This window comes from Pogoniulus pusillus, chromosome 13 (genome assembly GCF_015220805.1).
Source record: "Pogoniulus pusillus isolate bPogPus1 chromosome 13, bPogPus1.pri, whole genome shotgun sequence".
Taxonomy (NCBI): Eukaryota; Metazoa; Chordata; class Aves; order Piciformes; family Lybiidae; genus Pogoniulus; species Pogoniulus pusillus.
In genome coordinates, this window is record NC_087276.1 from 21,658,157 (window position 1) to 21,679,312 (window position 21,156).

General features: G+C 52.3%; 1 protein-coding gene across 1 annotated transcript in view; it reads left to right on the forward strand.

The window, feature by feature from the left end:
* PKD1 (polycystin 1, transient receptor potential channel interacting) overlaps nt 1–21,156 on the forward strand; it is a 102,611-nt gene that overhangs the window by 42,252 nt on the left and 39,203 nt on the right. The window contains exons 2-14 of the mRNA XM_064153480.1: nt 2,272–2,343; nt 3,053–3,124; nt 4,851–5,020; nt 7,912–8,580; nt 9,152–9,335; nt 13,942–14,156; nt 14,632–14,744; nt 14,823–14,949; nt 15,968–16,245; nt 16,714–17,463; nt 18,707–18,838; nt 20,392–20,567; nt 20,962–21,095. Of these exons, the coding sequence (XP_064009550.1) occupies nt 2,272–2,343; nt 3,053–3,124; nt 4,851–5,020; nt 7,912–8,580; nt 9,152–9,335; nt 13,942–14,156; nt 14,632–14,744; nt 14,823–14,949; nt 15,968–16,245; nt 16,714–17,463; nt 18,707–18,838; nt 20,392–20,567; nt 20,962–21,095 (3,092 nt within the window). The remainder of the gene's footprint in view (nt 1–2,271; nt 2,344–3,052; nt 3,125–4,850; nt 5,021–7,911; nt 8,581–9,151; nt 9,336–13,941; nt 14,157–14,631; nt 14,745–14,822; nt 14,950–15,967; nt 16,246–16,713; nt 17,464–18,706; nt 18,839–20,391; nt 20,568–20,961; nt 21,096–21,156) is intronic.

Here is a 21,156-nt window from a genome sequence, read left to right on the forward strand (position 1 = left end):
GAGCTCCACACACCAAAAAGGCTGGGGAAGGCACAAGCCAGCACTGTCCTGTTCTCCTCTCTGCCACACACACTTTCCTTTCCCTTCCCTTTCTTTCCCTCCCTTTTCCCCTCCTTTTTTTTTCTTCTTTTTTTCTTTCTTTCTTTTTTTTTTTTTTTGGGTGAAATGGAGGCAAAGTGGGGCCACAAATGACATAATGAGAGCATGACATCAGGCTTGGCAGGCAGGGGCTGCTATCCTCTGCTCGACGTTGGCTGTTCTCTGGAATTCAGTGCACCAAAACCAGCATGTCCACCACCACACTTGAGGAAAGAACCCCCAGGCTGCCAGCTGTGGGGCAATGAAGCTAGTGGAGGGTCTGGAGGGGCTTGTGAGGAGCAGCTGAGGGATCCGGAGTTGTTTAGTCTGGAAAAAAGGAGGCTGAGGGGAGAGCTTTTGGCTCTCTGCAGCTCCCTGCAAGGAGGTTGGAGCCAGGTGGGGGTTTGGTCTTTTCTAGCAAGTCACGACTGAGAGGACAAGAGGAAATGGCCTCAAATAATGCCATGGGAGGATTAGGTTGGGCATGAGGAAAAACTTCTGTATCGAAGGCTTTTCCTGGCCTTTCCTGACCAAAACCTGCTGGCTGCAAGCACAGCACCAGGTGGTCCTGCACCCTTTGAGTCCCCTCTGCATCACTCCTCTTCACCAGCAGCTCTTCCCCCATGCTCAGGTAGTGACATCTAGTGTCAGCCCATCAGGCTGTGTGAAGGCAGCACTGAGCTGGGAGCTCCTGCCTGATTTTGCATTGTCCCTGGCTGCTGAGGTTAGAGGGAGCAACTCTGCCACCGAGTGTCTTCCTGCAGCAGGTTCCAGGTCTCAGTCATCCCTGGTCCTGTTCTTGGATAGGAGTGGAGCTGACTGGCCCCAGGGAGTCAAGGGTTTGGGGTCTTAGCCTTCACTTAAATGAAGTTTAAAAGCTCTCTCTGAGTTGGATTGGAGATGGTGATTCCAAAGGGATGTTCCTAATGTGCATGGGGGAGGCTCAGGGCCAACCCCTCCATGCCTGACACTATTGCAGAACTGCTTTGCTGGAGTTGTTCACCTCCCTTTTGGGAGCTAGCAAGATGGAGAGAAAGCTGCAGAGAGGTGCAGAGAAGGTGGCTGGGCTTGGGGCTGGGTGTCCTGGGACCCTGCTCAGCTCAGGTGCCTGCTCGCCTGATTGTGGTGGTGAGAACTTCACCCTGCTCTGGTGCTCTCTTCTCCATGCAGCCAGGAGCAGCTTACAAGAGCCTCTTTGAAATCAGAGGCTGACAGACAGCTTTGGGTAGGAAGTGACCTTAAAGCTCATCCAGTTCAACCTGCTTGCAGTCAGCTGGGACATCTGCAACTACAGCAGGTTGCTTAGAGCCCCATGAGGGTGGTGAGGCTCTGGAATAGGTTGCCCAGAGAAGCTGTGGAGGCTCCAAGCCTGAAAGTGGTCAAAGCCAGGCTGGATGAAGCCTTGAGCAACCTGATCTGGTGGAAGGTGTCTGTGCCCATGGCAGGGGATTGAAGCTAGGTGATCTTTGAAGTCAATTCCAGCCAGGCCAGCCTGTGATTCATTGACTCTATGGCACAGGGTGAAAGGAGAGAGCTGGACAGGACAGGGACAGTTCTGCTTTGGATGAGCTGCAGGCCTGCTGATGTTACAGGGAGCAATGAGACTGATTATTTGTTTTTACATTGCTTTACTAAGGACAATCTAACCTGAATGTAAAGAGAAAATGTTCTTTGTTACTACTTCTTTTAAGCTCTTCCAAAGAGGAACGAGAAGATCTTTCAGCTGTAGAAGTTGAAGGCATCAGTTGTGTGATTAATGATCAGTTCTTTAGCACTAGAAATGGAGGTGGAAGTTCCTCTTTGATTCTCTGGAAGTTAATTACTACTTTAGTCTAAATTATTTCTTGATTGCTTCTTTGAACATCTGTTAAAGACTTGAGTATTGCTTTGGAAAGGATACATCAAATTGAGGGGCACCTTTGTCGTGGCTGGAGTGACTGTGGATATGCTGCAGAGGGGTGTGCACAGGATGAGAGTCCTGCTCCAGAGCTGTGCCTTCTACAGAGCTTGGAGCAGATGCTTTCTAGCTGGGAAAGGTCTAATCTTTGTCTGCTTCACTTTGACTCCTTCCACTCTGGAGGCTGGATGGGGTTTGGAGAGGTCTAGTGACAGAGGATCTCTTCTGAGGTCTTAGTGCTGAGGCAATGACCAAGTGAAGTTGAAGGAAAGCTGATCACTGTTTTCTTCCTCTAGGGACCTTTCCAGTAACAAGATCAGTGGTTTAGATGTTCAGATATTTGAAAGGCTGACTTCTCTGCAGAAACTGTAAGTACAGCCTGAGCCCTTCACCTTCCACCTGTGAGCACATGCTTGAGTTCCACAAGCCTGGCCCCCTCTGTTGAGTCCCAGATGGGTGTACCTGTGGAATTCTTCCTCAAGGTGTTTAATTGCATGATCCAGTAATTCACTCACTGGCATTCAAGAGGGTTGGGCAGGGTTTGACCCTGCAGGTCAATTTGATGTGCCAAATTGATCCTTATCATTGCTTATCAATGTCTAAGGGGCAGAGATCAAGAGGATGGGGTCAGACTTTTGTCAGTGGTGCCCAGTGACAGGACAAGGGCCTGAGGGCACAACCTGGAACCCAGCAAATTCCATCTGAACAGGAGGAGAAACTCGTTTGGTGTGAGGGTGCTGGAGCCCTGGAGTAGGCTGCCCAGAAAGGAAAGTCTCTTCCCTGGAGAGCTTCCAAACTCAGCTAGACATTGTGATCCTGGGCAAGCTGCTGTGGATGCCCTGCCTTAGCAGGGTGATTGGGCTTAATGATCCCCAGAGGTCCCTTCCAACCCTCCCCATGCTGGGTTTCCATGACTTAGTGTCTGACTGGACATTTTGCTACCATATGCATATGGCTTTTGAGACTCAAGATGCTCAGACAGTAGCTAGCACCCAAGCAGAGCTTGGGACAGAGGTTGGTCCTGTTTGTAGGTCTGTTTGTTACCATCCTGATGAACTTTCATTTTCTTTTTCACAGAGATATAAGCCACAACAAGATTTCTACATTAGAAGATGGAATATTTGATAATTTATTTAATTTAAGTGAAATGTAAGTCCCTCCTCTCTTCCTCAGCTCTTTTTAAAAGACTTTTCCTTGAAGCAGCTTTCTGTGGTGGGGTGGGATGCAGTGCTTGCTTTAGGGTGATACGGAGCATGCACCCAACCAAACAGCTGCTTTCTGGACTCTCCAGTTTCTCCCTCAAGTTGTGTCCTGTTCCCAACTCCTCATGGTGCCCTTCAAGCCTAACCTATTCTTAGTCTTTGCTTCTGCCTCCTGGATTCAGCTAACCACTGCCATGGCTTTTTTGGCTTCCTCTCTTCTTTCCCTCACCAGCTCTGCTGAGGTTCTTGTCTTTGGCCAGAAGTGTGAGCAGCAGGTCCTGGAACGTTCTCCTCCCCCTCTACTCTGCCTTAATGAGGCCACATCTGGAGTATGGTGTCCAGTTCTGGGCTCTCCAGGTCAAGAGAGGCAGGGAACTGCTGAAGAGAGTCCAGGGTAGGCTATAAAGGTGCTGAGGGGCCTGGAGCATCTCTGTGAGGAGCAAAGGCTGAGAGCCCTGAGGCTGTTGAGCCTGGAGAAGAGCAGCCCAAAAGGGCATCTGATCAATGCTCAGCAAGAGCTGAAGGGTGGGTGGGGGCCAAGAGGTTGAAGCCAGACAAGCCTGCCCCCCTCTGTTGAGTCCCAGATGGGTGTACCCATGGAATTCTTCCTCATGGTCCAGTAATTCACTCACTGGCATTCCAGAGGGTTGGGCAGGATTTGACCCTGCAGGTCAGTCTGATGTGTCAAAGTGATCCTTATAATTGCTTATCAATGTCTAAGGGGCAGAGGTCAAGAGGATGAGGTCAGACTCTTGTCAGTGGTGCCCAGTGACAGGACAAGGGGCAATGGGGACAAAGTTGAGCATAAGATGTTCCATCTAAAGATGAACTTCTTTACTTTGAAGTTGATATAGCATGGGAACAGGCTGCCCAGGGAGGTGGTGGAGTATCCATCTCTGCATCTCTGAAGAGATTCCAAACCCACCTGGAGATGTTCCTGTGTGACCATCTCTAGGTGAACCTGCTTTACTAGGGTGGTTGGACTGGATAATCGCCAGAGGTTCCTTCCAACCCCCACCGTTCCTTGATTCTGTGAGAAGGTCCAAGTGAGGCTGTCCTTCCTGTGGCTGGCCAGCAAAGTGCTGCTTGCAGTTCCAAAGCTGGTGGGTCCAGCCCCTGCAGCAGCCCAGCCTGGCTGGCGTCAGTTGAACAAACATCCTCCTACCCTTGTCCCGTTGGCAGCGGAGCGCCGAGGGCTGTCATTTGCATCCAGCTTGGCTGCAATTAAAGTTTCCATCTTGTCATTAAACTGCCACATGGAAGGATTAGCACTGACTTGGCCTTTCTTTTTTGACAGATCAATTTTGTTCTTGGAGCTATTTTTTTTAATGGGGCTGTAAATAGTCCCCCCCGTGGCTCCAGAAGCTGCTGCTCCGCCACCACGGCTCTTCGCTGGCAGACTGCTTTAAATATCAGATTGGGGCTGTAATTTGCTTCTAATTGCAACAATTATTTGCAGAGTTAAAAAAGTACTTGGAGTGCTTGCCTAATTCTAGCCATCTAGAAAGATGATGTTAATTGTTGCTTGATTCTCTATTCATTCCCTCCCCTCCCAGCCCTTTTTCCCGAGCTCCGTGGATGGCAGCAGGGAGGGATCTGCACGTGGCTGTGATGAACGCTCCGCATGTGTCACCTTGAGGTCTGAACTTCTCTCCCTGATCTCCCTCTTGCAGAAACTTCAGTTGGAATCCATTGGTTTGTGACTGCAGACTTGCCTGGTTGCCCCGTTGGGTGGAAGACAGAAGAGTGAAGGTGATGCAGGTGTCAGAGACGAGGTGTGCCCAACCTCCAGAGGTGGCAAACCTTTCCCTCTTTGATGTCTTCTTCGTCAATGAGACTTGTGGTAAGGAAATGTTGTGGGTTGTGGTGGGGGAGGCAACCAAACCAGTGAAAAGAGGGGGCCCAAGGGCAGCTGGTGATCACATCTAGACCTCTTTAGACCTCAGCTAACCAGTTCTGATCTAATTAAACAAATAATGGTGGTGTCTGACTGTAGCCTGATGCCTTCAGGATTGAGTCCATCTGAACAGGAGAAGAAACTTCTTTGATGTGAGGATGGCAGATCTCTGGAGCAGGCTGCCCAGACAGGTTGTGGATTCTCCTTCTCTGGAGAGATTCCACACTCAGCTGGGCATTGTGATCCTGGGCAAGCTGCTGTGGGTGGGTTTAGCAGGGGGTTTGGACTGGATGATCTCTAGAGGTCACTTCCAACCCCACCATGCTGTGATTCTGTTTAAGCTGCATCTCTGTAGGTGTCAGGGATCCTTGTTGGGTGTGTTCAATGAACACTGCCCTCATCTGCAGCCCGTTCAATCTCCTCCCGTTCTAGTCTGGAGAAGAGAAGACTGAAAGGGGGTTTAATAATGTCCATAAATACCTGAGGGCTGGGGGGGGACAGGATGACAGGCTCTGCTCACTTGCTGCCTGGGTCAGGATGAGGAGCAATGGATGTAAGCTGCAACACAGGAGCTTCCACCTCAACACAAGGGGCAACTTCTTGATTGTAAGGGTCCCAGAGCACTTGCAAAGGCTCCCCAGAGAGGCTGTGGAGTCTCCTTCTCTGGAGACTTTCAAGGCCCATCTGGATGCATTCTTCTGTGACCTGAGCTCGATTATGGTTCCACTCTGGCAGGGGGGTTGGACTCGATGATCTCTTTGGGTCCCTTCCAACCCCTGACGTCCTGTGAGCCTGTGATCACTTCCTCCAGGTGCATTTTTGTGTCTACTTTGGCTAGCACAAACATGTGTTTAACTGGAAGGTGAGAAGGGGAAGCCTCAAGAAAACAAATCCTGCTTGGATGTTCAGCTGTCTGTAAGTGAGAGAGGTGAGGAGAGTGAGTCCTTCTCCCCAGCATACATCAAGCATCTTCTGTGATGCTTGATGGGATGATGAAAACTGAGGGAACCAGGACTGGTGGGAGCCAGCTGAGCTGCCTGGTGAAGTGCAGAGCTCCCTGCAGCCAAAACATGAGTGGTGATTGCTCCTCTTTCCCCAGCAAAGTTCTCTCAGCCTTGCAGCACCTTGAGGGGATAACACCAGCACTGTCACTGCCCTTGATAATGAGTTCTTCCCTGCTTTAAATTAATGTGGAATAATGTGGGCTGCTTTCTGTAATTCAGTAATTCAGTGGAGTGGGAAGAGGCTGGGAACACTCTGCCAGCTACTGACAGAAGTATGACCAGGCTGGTGTTAACAAGCAAAGTGGTTCTCATGCCGTGGTGTTCCTCAGGGGACTTCTCTTAAGAGAAGTGGCTCAACTTTTGCAGGAAGGCCGTAAAGAAAGCTGGACAGTTGGATGGATTTGGTGTGGGAAGATCACACAAGGCCAGAGCTGTTGAGATGTTTGGGAGTAGATGTTGTAGCAACCAGCAGAAACAGAGGAGCAAACATGGCTGGGTTGCGTGGGCAGAGCTGGAGAGGAGGCCAGGCGGTCCCAGCTGGGCTGCGGCTCCGCACGCGTGCAGGGGCCTCTGTGTTTGTGGCAGGGAAATGTCCCTCTCCTTCCAAGGGAGGAAAACTGGAGGGAAGGAGCTGCTGCCCTGAGCTGCTGTGGCTGCAGAAGCCTGCGTGTCTGCACACGTGTGTGGTTGTGCTCCCTGCAGCCAGGCACGTGTTGTCCCTCTGCATCCTGCTCACCAGCTGCATCCTTCCACATCCCTTGGGTGCCGCCTGTGTGTGGCATCCCAGAGTCCCACCATGGGGGCTGGAAGGGACCTCTGGAGATCAGCCAGTCCAACTCCCCTGCTAAAGCAGGGCACCCACAGCAGCTTGCCCAGGATCCCAATCCCCAGCTGGGTTTGGAACCTCTCCAGACAAGGAGACTCCACAACCTCTCTGGACAGCCTGTTCCAGGGCTCCAGTACCCTCACACCAAACAAGTTTCTCCTCCTGTTCATATGGAGCCTGCTGGGTTCCAGTTTGTGCCCTCAGCTCCTTGTCCTGCCACTGGGCACCACTGACAAGAGTCTGGCCCCATCTTCTTCCCCTCCTTCCCCCTGCTTTATCTCTCTCTGAGCATTGAGAAGATCTCTTCTAGCACCAGAGCTCTTCCCCAGGAGGTAGATGGCTGCAGTGTCTGCCAGCTCCAGTGTGGGCCCTCTGGAGAGTCTGGTGGTCTTTCCCCATGCCCCCAGTATGCCCCCTTGCCCAGGTGTGTTTGATTGTAGACTTTGCTGCTGGAAGCTCTAGGCAGTGTGCAGTGAAATGTGCTCTCCTGGTCTTACTTGGTGGCCAATCCTGTGGTCTCCTTGGGAGAGTGAGACTCAATGGCTGTGTCCCAGGGGACTGTTTGGCTCTCCAAAGACCAGTTCTATTTACTGACTGTGGCTGCCTCATAAATCTCTGTGACTGGTTTCTTATTTCTGTCAGCATTAATTAGTCTGAAGAGTTTTGAAATCATTGCTGAGGGATTAAAGACTTCCCAGGCCAAGTCTCAAAGAGGAAATGCTCGGAATAGGAGCTGAAGGCCATCCCAGGGGTGTGGGGTGGTGTATCTTGGAGGGTTTCAGCAAGCCATGGCTTTGCAGTAGCAGATTCATAGACTCCTAGAATAGGTTGGGTTGGAAGGGACCTTAAAGATCATCCAGTTCCAACCCCTCTGCCATGGGCAGGGACACCTCCCACTAGAGCAGGTTGCTCAAGGGCCCATCCAACCTGGCCTTGAACAGGGAGGAGGCATCCACAACCTCCCTGGGCAACCTGTTTGCGAGAGGATCTTCTGTTCTGTCTCCCAGGAGCTCCATACATAACGTGTCTGACGAGCAACCACACAGAAGGACCTGAATTCCTCATCCTCTTCACATCTCTTCACCCTGGGAACCTGACGGAGGACACCTGCAGTGCCCTGTGCTACGCTGAAGACCAGGAGTATGGAGGGTTCAGCCCTCAGGGGCAGTGCTTGTGTGGAACTGCCCAGGAAACAAACTCTTCCTCCAGCTGTTTGCTGTTTTGCACTGAGCCTTTGCCTGGGCAGGCCTGCGGTGGCCCCGCACTTGTCCCCTCTCCTTTCCAGGCACAGCTGCCTGTGTCTTTCCGAGGACTCCAGCCCCGCTACAGCCTACACCAGGCCGTGCTCTTCAATGTCAGTATTCCCATTGCTGCCAGCACTTTACTGTGGGAATTTGGGGACCAAACAGAGGTTCTCAACACCACTGGAAATGCAGCTGTCCACGTCTATGCCTTACCTGGGCAGTACAATGTCACTGCCACCATCTTTGTGGGCACCAAAGTCTTAGCCGTGCAGGCAGAAGTTGAGGTGGTGGCTTCACCTCAGGAGCTGGAACTGCAGTGTCCTTCCTTGGTCAAGACAAATGAGAGTCTGGACATAAGGATCCGCAACAGAGGTGGCACTGGCCTGGTGGTGCTGTCTGGTATCACTGCAGAGGCTGGAGAGCTGGGCAGAGGTAAGGAGGGTTGGCTGGGTGGGTGCTGGGCAGGGAGGGATGGAATAGGTCCTGGTCCTTCCCTTCCCCTTCCTACAAGGAGTAAGAGATCTCAGACTCAGAATCATAGAATTGTTTGGGTTGGAAAAGGCCTCTAAGACCATTGAGTCCAAACATCTACCCAGCACCACCATGGCCATTCAGTGGTCTCCCAAAGTGCCATGGCCACAGGTTTCTTTCTTGAGCCCTTCCAGGGGTGGGGACTCCACCACCTCCCTGGACAGCCTGTTCTGATCTCTGACCACTCTTGCAGCAAAAAAATTGTTCATCATGTCCAACCTAAGACTCCCCTGGCACAATTTCTGGCCATTTCCTCTCCTCCTATCACCTGATACGAGGAGGTGACTTGTCTGACAAGGCAGCATTTTGCACCATCCTCAGCCAAGAAGGTGCATGCACAGAGTGCACTTCAACAGCAAAGGGAATTGATGGGCTTCAGGGTGGACAGACCATTCCTGGAAGCTCACTTTTCACATGGGGTGTGTCAGCCCATAGAAAAGACATCAGCTTTGTGGTCTTCTGTCCCCTGCAGCAGTTCACCCCATGTGTCCTCCTGATGGCTTGGTGTTCCCGGGAAATAACTACTGCTATCAGCTGGTGGTGGAGAAGGCTGAGTGGTGGGAAGCCCAGAAGCACTGCCAGGAGCATGAGAGTGGAGATCTGGCTTTTGTGAGCAGCCCTGAGATCCAGAGCTTCTTGGTCGCTCATGTCATCAGGTAAGTGAGGAGGTCATGGTTATGATTTCCTAGGGGCAGCTCTGGTGTCCCTGGAGTCACATCTGCAGAGGGGTCTGGGAGGAGAGATCCTGCTGAACCTGAGACATGCACAGGGCCAGGCTGAGGATGAGGAGGTGGCTCCAGGAAGGTTTTCTAGTGGTCTTCCAGTGCCTGAAGGGAGCCTACAAGAAAACTGGGGAGGGACTTTTTAGAAGGGCTTGCAGAGACAGGATGAGAGCAATGGCTCTGAGCTGCAAGAGGGGAGATAGAGACTGGAGATTAGGAAGGAATTCTTGACAGTGAGGGTGGTGAGACACTGGAACAGGCTGCCCAGGGAGGTTGTGGATGCTGCCTCCCTGGAGGTGTTCAAGGCCAGGTTAGATGAGGCCTTGAGCAGCCTGGGCTAGCAGGAGGTGTCCCTACCCATGGCAGGGGATTGGAACTGGATTATCTTTAAGGTCCCTGTGGTTCTCTGGTAGGGGTGAAGCTGCTGAACAGAAAGGAGGAACAAGCAGAGCTGAAGTTCTTCCTAAATGTGGCTTCTTTGCTTAAAGGGTATGGATGGAAGAAGAGGAATGGGACAGAAAGGCTGGAAGTCAGAACTGGGATGCTGCTACTGTGCTTCTTGTACCAACCTTTGTGCTTATAGGTGCATCTGAAATGGTGCAGAGGGGTGCAGGGTCAGGAGTAAATGGGGCTAAGCTGAGCAGATCTTCCCCTGGGAGGTCAGCAAATTCTGCAGGCTCAGGCCGAGTGGTGGAGAGGATCAGAGGTGTTGGTGTCCAATGATTGTGTGGCTGACAGACTGGGCCTGTGGGTGACCTTGAAACCAGCTCCTTCCATCAGCAGGATCACAGCTGGATTGTCCCATGTGTGACACCCTGGTGTGGAGCAGCCGCTCTAGCACAGCCCCAGCCAGTGCTTCAGTCCTGCATCCCAGCTGGGATCCTGCACTCTCCCAGACACAGCCCAGACACCTTCTCCTCTTCTTTCACCTCTTGAGAAGAAGCAGAGCTCCTCTCTCAGTGTCAGGCTCCAGCAGCATCTGTTCCACCTCACGTCTTGGGCTTTATAAACAGCTAGCACTTGAACTGTCAGCCTGTGATGAAATCTGCCTCTCTGAGTGCCCGTTCTGCAACCAGCCTGTGTGTCTGGGGGTGGAGGACAACCAGGAGGGCTTGCAGGAAACTGACAGCTCTTGTCAGCACTCCCACATGTTGGAGATGTTGGACATGGTCTCTTTGTAAACACAGCCCAGAAAGTACATGTGAAGGGAATCACAGAAACACAGAATTGTTTTGGTTGGAAGAGACCTCTAAGATTGAGTCCAACCATCAAGCCAACACCACCATAGCCACTAAACCATGTCCCAGAGTGCCATGGCCACACATCTCTTGAACACCTCCAGGGATGGGGACTCTACCACCTCCCTGGGCAGCCTGTCCCAATGCCTGACCACTCTTGCAGCAAAGAAATTGTTCCTAACCCTCCCCGGCACAATTTCTGGCCATTTCCTCTCATTCTATCACCTGATACTAGGAGGAAGAGACCAACTCCCACCTGGCTCCAACCTCCTTTCAGGGAGTTGTAGAGAGCAGTGAGGTCACTCCTCAGCCTCTTTCTCTCCAGACTAAACACCCCCAGTTCCCTCAGCTGCTCCTCACCAGCCCTGTTCTTCAGACGTTTTCAGCAGCTTTGCTGCCATTCTCTGGACCTGCTGCAGCCCCTCAATGTCTTTGTTGGAGTGGGGGCCCAAAACTGACCCCAGGATTTGGCTTCTTTTCCAGTGATTCTATGCACGAGCAGCTGTGTGTGACATAGGCTCTGAACAGTCCTGCTGAAGGTCTGACAGCTCCTTCTTCCCCAACCTCTACCCTTGCCCTGTTCCCTCCCCACTGGGCTCTCTCCTGAGGTGGCACACATGCGGGCCCTGCTGCAGGGAGGAGGGAGCTGTCCCTCTGCACGGCTGAGGGGCTGCTCGCTGGGCACTGGGAGCTATCAGGCTTTGCGTGCGGAGCTTTGAACGGGCTGCAGAGCCTGGAACTCCTGAGCCCTGGGAAGGGACTGAGCCGCCCAAGCTGTTTCCCAGCTGCTGCTCCACGTTGCTCTGCTCCTCCGCCCCCTTTATTTCTTCTATTTATTTTAGTAATCCACTCAGATAAACAGGAGTGAGGCAGCTCCAGGACACGATTTCCCTGCTGATAGGAGACAAATCAGCCCAGCAGCAGGGTTTTGGAACACGAAGCCTCTGCAGCTCCATGTGGGAAAACGACAGAAGCAGAAATCTGGTTCCCATTAGGTCGTGCAGCAGCAAGGACCATGCTCTCCTCTCCTTTGCTTCTGTCCTTTGGTGGTCTCCCCAGAAGCAACGTGCACTGAGCTGGTCCCCTCCCTGCCTCCAGAAGCAGATACTCCAGCCTACTCCCCACCCAGGGAATCCCCCTTCCCAGGGGAGCCCCTGTGTCCTTCCCATCCTCCTAAGACTTTATTCTGCTTTGAACAAGGCAGCTTGGTCCTTCTTCAGAAGCAGAGGGATGTTCACATCTTGCTTCAAAAATGAATGGCTGAATTCTTAGTCTCTAGAGCTGTGGAGAGTCTGGACTTGGGGATCTTGTCAGTGCTTCTGAGAATCTTCTCAACCCCAGTTCAAGAAACAAGGAACTAGTGGAGAGAGTCCAGTGGGGGCTGTGAGGGTGCTGAGGGCCCTGGAACATCTCTGTGAGGAGGAAGGGCTTAGAGCCCTGGGGCTGTTGAGCCTGAAGATGAGCAGCCCCAGAGGGAATCTGATCAGCAAGAGCTAAACAGAGGGAGGCCAAGAGGATGGGGCCAAACTCCTGTCAGTGGTGTCCAGTGATGGGACAAGGGGCTGAGGGGCACAAGGTGGAGCCCAGGAGGTTCCATCTGAACAGGAGAAACTTGTGAGGGTGCTGGAGCCCTGGATCAGGCTGCCCAGAGAGGTTGTGGAGTCTTCTTGTCTGGAAACTCCAAACCCAGCTGGGCATTGTGATCCTGGGCAAGCTGCTGTGGATGCCCTGCTTTAGCAGTGGGGTTGGACTGGCTGATCTCCAGAGGTCCCTTCCATCCCCACCATGCTGGGGTTCTGAGGCTTCTGTGTGATAACCCTTGTTCTTCTCTTCAAGCTGGTGGGCCCAGCAGTTTGGCAGGGTTGGGGAGCAAGTCAATGAGGCTATTCATCTCTTCTTATTTTCATCCTGCTGACTTGCAGTTAGATCACAGCTGGCATTAGAAGAGGAAAATCTGCACCGAGTTGCTCTGATGGCAGCAGCAAATGGGCGGTTTCCTCGCCCGCTCTCCCTCATCCCCTGCCAAGGGTTCAGGAGCAGAGGTTGTTTAGTTTTTCATCCTATTTGCAAGGGAAGCCACTGATTCATGGAGCAGTTATTTTCAGCCTTGTCATTTTTCGGCATGACCTCATCCAGCCTTTCATCTGGCTCAGCCCAGTGATGGAGAGACACCCACTGCCTCCCTGGGCTGCTTCTTGCACAGCAGTGGTACCACCCTGGGAGCACACAGGAGCTGAGGGCAAGGCCGGACCAGGATTGATTGCAACCTGCCAAGAGAAGGAGCTGGGGGCTTTGAACTGATCAGATACTCTTTAAGGTCTCTTCCAATCCTATTCTATGATCACGAGGCTATTTCTCCCCCTACTCCAGGAATTAATATGGAACAAATGCCTCCCTTTCTGCTGGGTGTAGAAACAGTTGTCCAGGCTGTTTGTGGCTATGAAAGACCACTCAGCACTTTCCACCACTGGGCTTCAGCCAGTTTCCAAATGTGGAAGGGACAATTTCATCTTAGAGTTGTGGAGTCATAACAATTCTAGAATGGTTTGAGTTGGAAGGGGTCTTAAGGGTTATCTAGTTCCAACTCCCCTGCTGTGAGCAAGGACACCTCTCACTAGAGCAGGCTGCTCAAGGCCTCATCAACCTAGCCTTAGACACCCACATGGAGAGGGCATCCACAGCCTCCCTGGGCAACCTGTTCCAGTGTCTCACTGCCCTCACTGTAAAGAATTTCTTCTTAATCTCCAATCTCAGTCCTCCCCTCTTCCAACTCCAAGCCATTGCTGCTTGTCATGTCCCTACAAGCCCTTCTAAAAAGTCCTTCTCCAGCTTTCTTCTAGCCCTAAAGTGATCTTGGAGCAGGTTCATCTGGTGTTGGAGTCAGTGACACACATTGCTCCTCTGAGCTGCCTCTCTCCTGATTCCCCTGCCCTGTAGTGTTGGTGTTGATTGCTCTGTCTGGATCCTTCTGGCTCAATGTCCCCTGAGATTACCAACGGGCAGGTGACTTTCTGTAGCTCTCAGGACAGGTTTGCAGGAAGGGTAGAGAGCCAGGATGGTGTGTTGTGAAGGAGCTGTTACTGAAGAGCCAGGGTCTGATGGTCTAATGGATACTGAAATCCTTCAGGAACTAAAAGGCTCTGCTGAACACAGCCTGTGACACGTGGATGAAGCTGCTGTTGTTATTGTCACAGAGAAACCATGGATGGCTTCTGGCCCAGGTCTTTCTAACACTCACGATTCCCTGAAATCCCCTCCCCCTACTATTGTTTTGTTGTTTTGGTTTGTTTTTTTTCTTGAAGGAGCCTGGACGTCTGGATTGGATTCAATGATTTTGCAAGCACTGGAGCACAGCAGAGAGGAGAAGGGTTTAATCTGGAGAGCTGTCAGAACTGGCTGCCAGGAGAACCCCATCCATCCAATGCCGACCACTGCGTCCGCATGGGCCCAACGGGGCAGTGCAACACCGACCTCTGCATGGCCAAGCACAGCTACGTCTGCCAGTACAAGCCTGAAGGTGGGTTCTGCTTCTCCTCTGCTCAGCACTGGCATCGTGGGCAGGCAGGTGTCCTGCTCCCTGGCATGTGCCAAGGACAAATAGGGCTGCGTGGAGGCTACAACTGCAATATTCCCAACAGGCCCCATCCAGTTCTGGGCTTTCCAGCTCAGGAAGGGTAGGGACTTGCTGGACAGAGTACAGCAAAGGGCTACAAAGATGAGGGGACTGGAACTTCGCTCCGAGGAGGAAAGGCTGAGGGACTTGGGGGTTCTTAGTTGAGAGAAGAGCAGGGTGAGGAAGAAGTCAAAGCAAAGAGGAAGAAGATAGCAACAAGATGGCAGCAGCTTTCTCTCCAGTAGGGCTGGAGTTGGAGATTCCTTGGACTCCTTGACGAGTCCAAGCCCTGCCACAGCTTTGCTGGGTGGTGTGAGCAGAGTTGGGGGAAGCTCTTCAGGTCTTGCTGAGTCTGTTCAAATGTGTGCTTTGTGAACAGGAGTTCTCTTAAATGCCAAAAACTTCTTTGTGGGAGAGCCTGTGCTTGATGCGCCTGAGGCTGTGAGAACTGTGACCGAAGATGTGGTGTCAGCTCCATGGCAAGCTCTGGAGGTAAGGAAGGTTTGCTCAGCCTGCTGCTCCCTGAGCCCAGGGAGATGCAGGTGGGTGAGAGCTTGGTTTGTTCTGCAGGTGCTGGTGTTCCCAGAGCTGGCATTCAGGCACGAGGGGTATCTGGCTGCCCTGGAGTTTGTGACGCAGGAGCTGCAGCAGCCTGTTCAAGTGAGGTTCCAGGTGCACAGGCCGATAGTTGGAGAAGGTGAGGCACCTCCTGCCAGCACTCGTGGTATCGTTAGAGCTGATGCCATCAGTCAAATGGAATGTCCTTGGCCTTTGGTGGCTTGTCTGTCATCAGAGCAGCAGCTCTGTAGCTTTAGAAGATCAGACGTTTGGTTCAAGGGAACTTGCAAAATCTGCAGGGTGTTTGGGCTGCCTGAGGTTGCCTTGGAGAAGTGATTGTCCTGGGAAAATGAACTTGTCTCAGTGTGAGAAGAACTTGTGAGTGTAAGGAACACGTGTAGCAGTGAATTAATCTTCTGAGCTGGGCTTCTTTGCTTGGGGAAGACATGACGTGTCCAACGGGAATGTTCTGGTCCCTCTGGCCCCCCAGGTTAGCAAGGAAGAACATTTTCCTGAGCCCGTTTCTTCCCAATGGATGAGATAATCCAATAAGCTCTTTATTCCTTGTACAACAAGCTCAACAGTCACAGCTTTGGCAACAAGGAGCCCTGCAGCAGAATGTTTGCTCTTAGCCGTAGAGTTGGCTGGTTACAAAAGGACCTTTTTTTGACGCTGCAAAGCTGATCCTTTGACAGGGAAACATTAACTTAGGAGAAGTTGCTTAATATGTTTTGAGTGTCAAAGCCAAGCTCTGCTCTTGCCTTGGACTGGCTTCGGCTTCAACAGAGATGTCTTTCAGATTGCAGATTGTGTGTGTTCTCAGAGGGAAAGAGACTTGCTTTGGAGTGAGCTTTGTGCTTTTGTGAAACTCTCCAGGAGAACAGGACCCCTTTGGCTTTCCTAGCACCAGGCTTGCTTGCATTCACAGCTTTTGCTAATCATAGAATGGTTTGGGAGGGACCTCCAAAGGCCATCTAGTCCAACTCCCTCTGCAGTCAGCAGGGACATCCTCTGCTGGATCAGGTTGCTCAGAGCCTTGTCCAGCCTGAGCCATCCTCAAAGTGATAAAGCAAAGGTGGATTTGAGGGAAAGGAGAAGTCCTCTAGAAGCACTGCTGTGAGATCAGTAATTGTTGCTTTCTCTTTCACTTCTTCCAGACTACCAGGAGGGAGGAAATGCCACAGAACCTTTTCACACTGCTCAGGATGATGGAAACTGGACGCTGCTTGAATGTCCTCCTGGTTTCCAGTGGTGTCATTTGACTAATTTGTGTTTGTCACTAAATGAGTGCTGCAACGAGACCGAGTGTGCCAACAGCTCCCTTGCCAGCAGCTCTGCCCTCATGGCCCATCAGCAGGACGAAAGCCAGCTCAGCTATGAACTCATCAAGGACTTCCTCTTCACAATACCAGCTGGCCCTTCTTCCCAGTATCTGGTCAGTGTTTGGTAGCTGTTGTACACAGTGAGTAGATGGGGCAGTGTTCTGAGTGCTGAACTGTCCCAGTTTGCAGAGGAAGATCCCAAAGTCCATCCAAAAGAAGTGACTTGCCCATTGTCACACATACCACTATGGGATCATAGAATGGTTCTGGCTGGAAAACACAGGATCACAGAATGGTAGGGGTTGGAAGGGACCAACTCCCCTGGCAGAGAGGGATCACCTAAGGCAGGTCACACAGGAACATATCCAGGCAGGTTTTGAATGTCTTCAGAGAAGGAGCCTCCACAACCTGTCTGGGCAGCCTGTCCCAGTTTTCTGCCACCTTTATGACCGTCAAGTCCAACCATTAACCCAGCACAGCCAGGTCACCAAAAAACCATGGAATCAGTGAGGTCCCTTCCAGCCTAACCCATTCTGTGATTCTATGAGACATGAATCCAGAAATGTCTCCTCTCTCTGCAGGTCTCATTCAGAAAGGAAGACATCTTTGTCAGGGCTGATGATATCTTCAGTATCCAGCACAGCGCAGGCTCGGGCTCGCTCCTCCAGTGCCAGCCGAGTCCCACTTCCCCTTACAGAACCAACATCTTGAGCACAAACTCTTCAGCGTGGGCCCTTGGCCTGTCTGAGGGCTTCCCTGGTGCCTCCTGGATGAATGACACCGTTTGCTCCCTTCGAGTGCGCTATGCCGAGGAGCAGCTGGTGCCGGTGATCAGACCCCACAATGCTGGCCTGGAGCAGCCAGGTCGCTACACGGTTAAAGCCAGCGTGGACAATGGCATCTTCAGCACAAATCTGTCCTGCAGCTTCTGGGTGGCTTCCTGGGTGTCAGGCCTGCGTGTCATCCACCCTGCTCCTCAAGGCAGCAAGGTCTACCTCCCGTCCAACTACACAAGCCTGGTCGTCAAACTCTCCTCAGGGGTGAATGCCACGGCACGCTGGCTGGGGGACAACCACACCTTCCCCTTCGAGGGCTCCTGCCCAGCAGCTGTCACCCAGTTGACATCAGACTGTGCCAGGGAGACCAATGACACCTGGTTTGCTGTGGTCAACCTGAGTGGCCTCAGGGAGGGGGTGAGCACGCACGTACTGGTTGCAGAGAACGTGGTGAGCTCGCAGAACATCACCATCACAGTGAAGGTGGAGGAGCCCATCCGTGGGCTGAGGGCCACTCCTGACCCTGAGAGCAGGGTCCTGCTCAACACACGAGTGGTGAGTGCTGGCTGCTGCTTCTAATAGGGTGGGTTTGGCTGGGGGTTCAGCTCCATACCCGTGGGGTGGAGCACTGCTTGCTGCTGAGGCCATGCAGGCAGCCGCAGGCGTAGAGGCATAGACACAGGCGTGAGGCAGAGAGCCTTGGTGCTCTGCAGCAGGAAGGAAGCTCAGCTGAACCTTCATTTCAGTCCCCTCAGGTATAAGGCAGCACCTCCTGCAAGGGGGAGACTGGCTTTCCAGTTCCAGGGAAAAGCAGAGAGAGGCCAGTATCTGCCTTCTTTTGACTGGTCAAGGTGATTATTCCGTTAAGTGTTTAGATTTGCTCTACTAAATCCTCACATCCTACAATGGCTTTGGCTGGAAGAGGCCTTTAAGGTCATCAGATCCAGCCAATAACCCAGCACTGCCAGGTCACCACTAAACCATGGCCCTCAACACCACATCTGCACAGATCTGAAACCCCTCCAGAGATGGGGACTGCACCACTGTGCCCTAGGCAGCCTGGGCCAGGGCTTGACAACCCTCCTGAACCTGATGCAATGTGAAGCTGTTTCCTCTTGTCCTATCAGCTGGTTGAAGCTATAGAAATATTTCATCTATCCATCCATGTCTGGTGGTTGCAGGCTCTTTGGTCTCCAATCCCCAGTCCCCACAGCTACCGTGGAACCCTCTGGGAAGCAGTTCAAGAACTGCCCGTTGATGCCTCTGAAATGCTCTGCTCACCCTCTGGCTGCTTCTGGCAGATCCCTGTGCCTGCAGTACCTCTTGGTCTCACCCTTTGTGGCTGCCAAGCTCTGCTCAGGAGACACTGTTATGAGTGAGCAGGAAGCCTACCCTGTCCAGTGTAGCTCAACCAGCTGTTGGGTCAGGCACCGTGCTTGGACGAGGGTCAGAGACTTGTGAAGCTAAAGCTGAGTTGTTCCAGCAAAGCTCCTCAGACGTTTTGTAGCCATCAAGAGAGAACCTGATCCCCAGAGCAGAGCAGGAGGGTGTGGGACAGGCAGCGTGGGGTTTGCTCCCAGCTCTGCTCTTCATTTGTGGGGTCAGGGTGGGTGTTTCCCTGCCAGCAACAAAGCCACAGCGGATCCTGCGCCTCAGTGTCCTGCTCTGAGAGTGTACTGGTGTGCAATGCCTCCCAGTCTGGCTCTGCTCCCTCTCCAGTTGAGCTGGAGATCTCCTCCTGGGATGTGCTGGAATGCTTTCCTCTTGCCCTAATCTGAAATGTTCTCATGCCTTTCAGAGCTACATCCCTGTGATGGATGCTGGGTCGGATGTGACCTTCCGATGGACAGTAGATGACAAACCATCTTTCACCTTTTACAACGTTGTCTTCAACGTCATCTACCAAAGCCCAGCTGTCTACAAGCTCTCAGTAAGACAAAGCCTTTCCCATGCTACCATTTCAACCCTGCCCTTCCAGCTCATCCCACAAACGAAGCAGGAAAAACAGTAGGGAGAGAGAGGAAGGCAGAGTTGAGTTGAGGTTTTCACTGAGCTGCCCCTGCAAACCCGAAGAGAAGATTTCTTCCAGTCCTTCCCTGGCAGCTCACTTCTCTATGTACCTCCTCTTTGGTTTCTTCTCTTTTCTACTTTTTCTCCTCTCTGCTCATGGAGTTACCTTCCTCCTCACCAGCAGCAGTGAGGCAGGGAGCCCCACTGCAGCCTACTGGCCACTGCTTTGACAGGCAGATGTGGATTCAGAGCCAGGCAGAGGCAGGATGCAAATATAAAGGCTTTCATAGGCAACACAGAGCTGCTGCCACAAACTCTTCTGGTCTCTGTCCTGCTCTCTTTTTCTACTGATGGGGGCTGGAACACTGTTTTTTGTCATGACCCCAGAAGAAGGATGAAGTGGAGAGCCTGGGCAGAGGGAGGTATCTATCGTGGAACAGAAATTTGTCTCTGGCCAGAAATCTTTCTGTCTCAAGCCACGTCCTGCCATGCAGAGCCCTGCTCTGGCTCCATGCTGTTTTATCTAACTGCTGGTTTCCTGGAGGGACAGCAGCCCAAGCTTTGAGGTACCTTGCTTGGTGCAGCACTAATTTATGGGGTGAAGCACTCTGCTGGGGAGCCTGAATTGCCTTCACCTACGGACTTGGCAAAGCAACCTTAGTCTGAGGCCCACAGATTCAGTGTGACACATCCCCAGAAGCCCAGACATAAACCTCTTCTCTCTGTTGGGGTGGGAGGACTCTATTCACCTGGGTCTGAAGGATCTTTCTGTCAGCAGCTCAGCTCTCTTGCAGGTGAGGAGGTGGCAAGATGCTTTGTCATCAGGTGCCATGTCAGTGGTACATGCTTTGATCATCTTGAGGATCCTGCCTCAACTTTGTCACATCTCTTCAGTCTCTTGCTTTTCTGCTCTTCCTTTCTCTCCTCTGCCCAACTTTGCTCTCCCTCTCTGTGCCCACTACCCCAAGGGTGCTGGAACTGCACTTGATGTGCTTAGGTTTGGAATCTCTCCCATCCCTCTGTGCTTGGAGCCACTGATCTGCCACTGTCTTAAGGAAACTGGGTGGTTCTTGTCCCCTTGGTGGCAGCAAGTGCCTGTGCTCAGCAGCTGGACACCATGTGCAGGGCAAATAGAGTCATCAAAGCAGGCAAGTTCAGAGTCAGAGGAGTCTCAATGAGAAGCTCTTCTCCTCTTGCTGTAGACCCAGTCCTTCCCTAGGCTGACTTTAGTGGTGGAGATGTGGTGGTTCCAGCAAGAGGTGGCTTCCCCAGCTAGGTGACCTTCCAGTCCATGCTGGAAGTGCCATCAAACTGTTGCCTCTGCCTTCTTGCCCCAGAGACAACTCTTCCCTGACCTAACCTGCTCACATGCCTGGTGGAACCTCCTCAGTAGAGTGAAGGCCCAGTTCTAGGAGAGTGGTCAGCAGAGCAAAGTGATCCCAACTGCATTCTTTGTCCCACTGTCCTCCCCAGCTCACTGCCTCCAACCACGTCAGTAACTTCACAGTCAATTACAACGTCACGGTGGAGATGATGAATAAGATGAAGAACCTGACTGTGTTGGGTGTCCTGCCAGCCCTCCCCCAGAACAGCAGCGTGGAGCTCACAGCCAGAGTTCAGGTTGATTCCGCAGTGGAAGCCATGTTCCTGTGAGTCCTTTGCAAGTTGCTCCGACTTCGGATCTTGCTTGCTGCACCATCTCTCCTCCTAGGACCAGCTGATGTCCAAGAGCCTATTTCCACCTGTTCTCCTGCAGGTGTGCTCCAGTCACACTGGCCAGGTCCTCTAGTTCAGGCTCAAAGACTTTTCTTTTCGAGGATTGCAACGTGGCTTTGCTGTTGGGTTCCTCCTCCTCTTCCTAGTGCTGTGCTCCTCTCACAGTGACTCCTCTCACTACTTTCATACTTGGTGTGATGCTTCCTCTGCTCTTGCTGGACACACCAACCCTAAGCCTGCAGAGAGCCCTAGGCCCGGCCAAGGTTCCGCTGGGATTTCTACAGTGCTCCTCCTGTGCAGCTTAACATAGTTTGCCTGTTCCTGCAGGTGGGATTTTGGTGATGGTGTCCAGGAGACATACCTGTTCAAACCTCCCTACAACAAGTCTTTCCTTGTGCCTGATCCCAGTGTCCATGAGGTTGTCATTGAGCACAATGTCTCGCATGTCTATCAAGACCCAGGTATGCTCAGCATGATTCTCTGGGGACAAAGGGGCTCAGGGGGTTACAGGAGAGGCTGCAG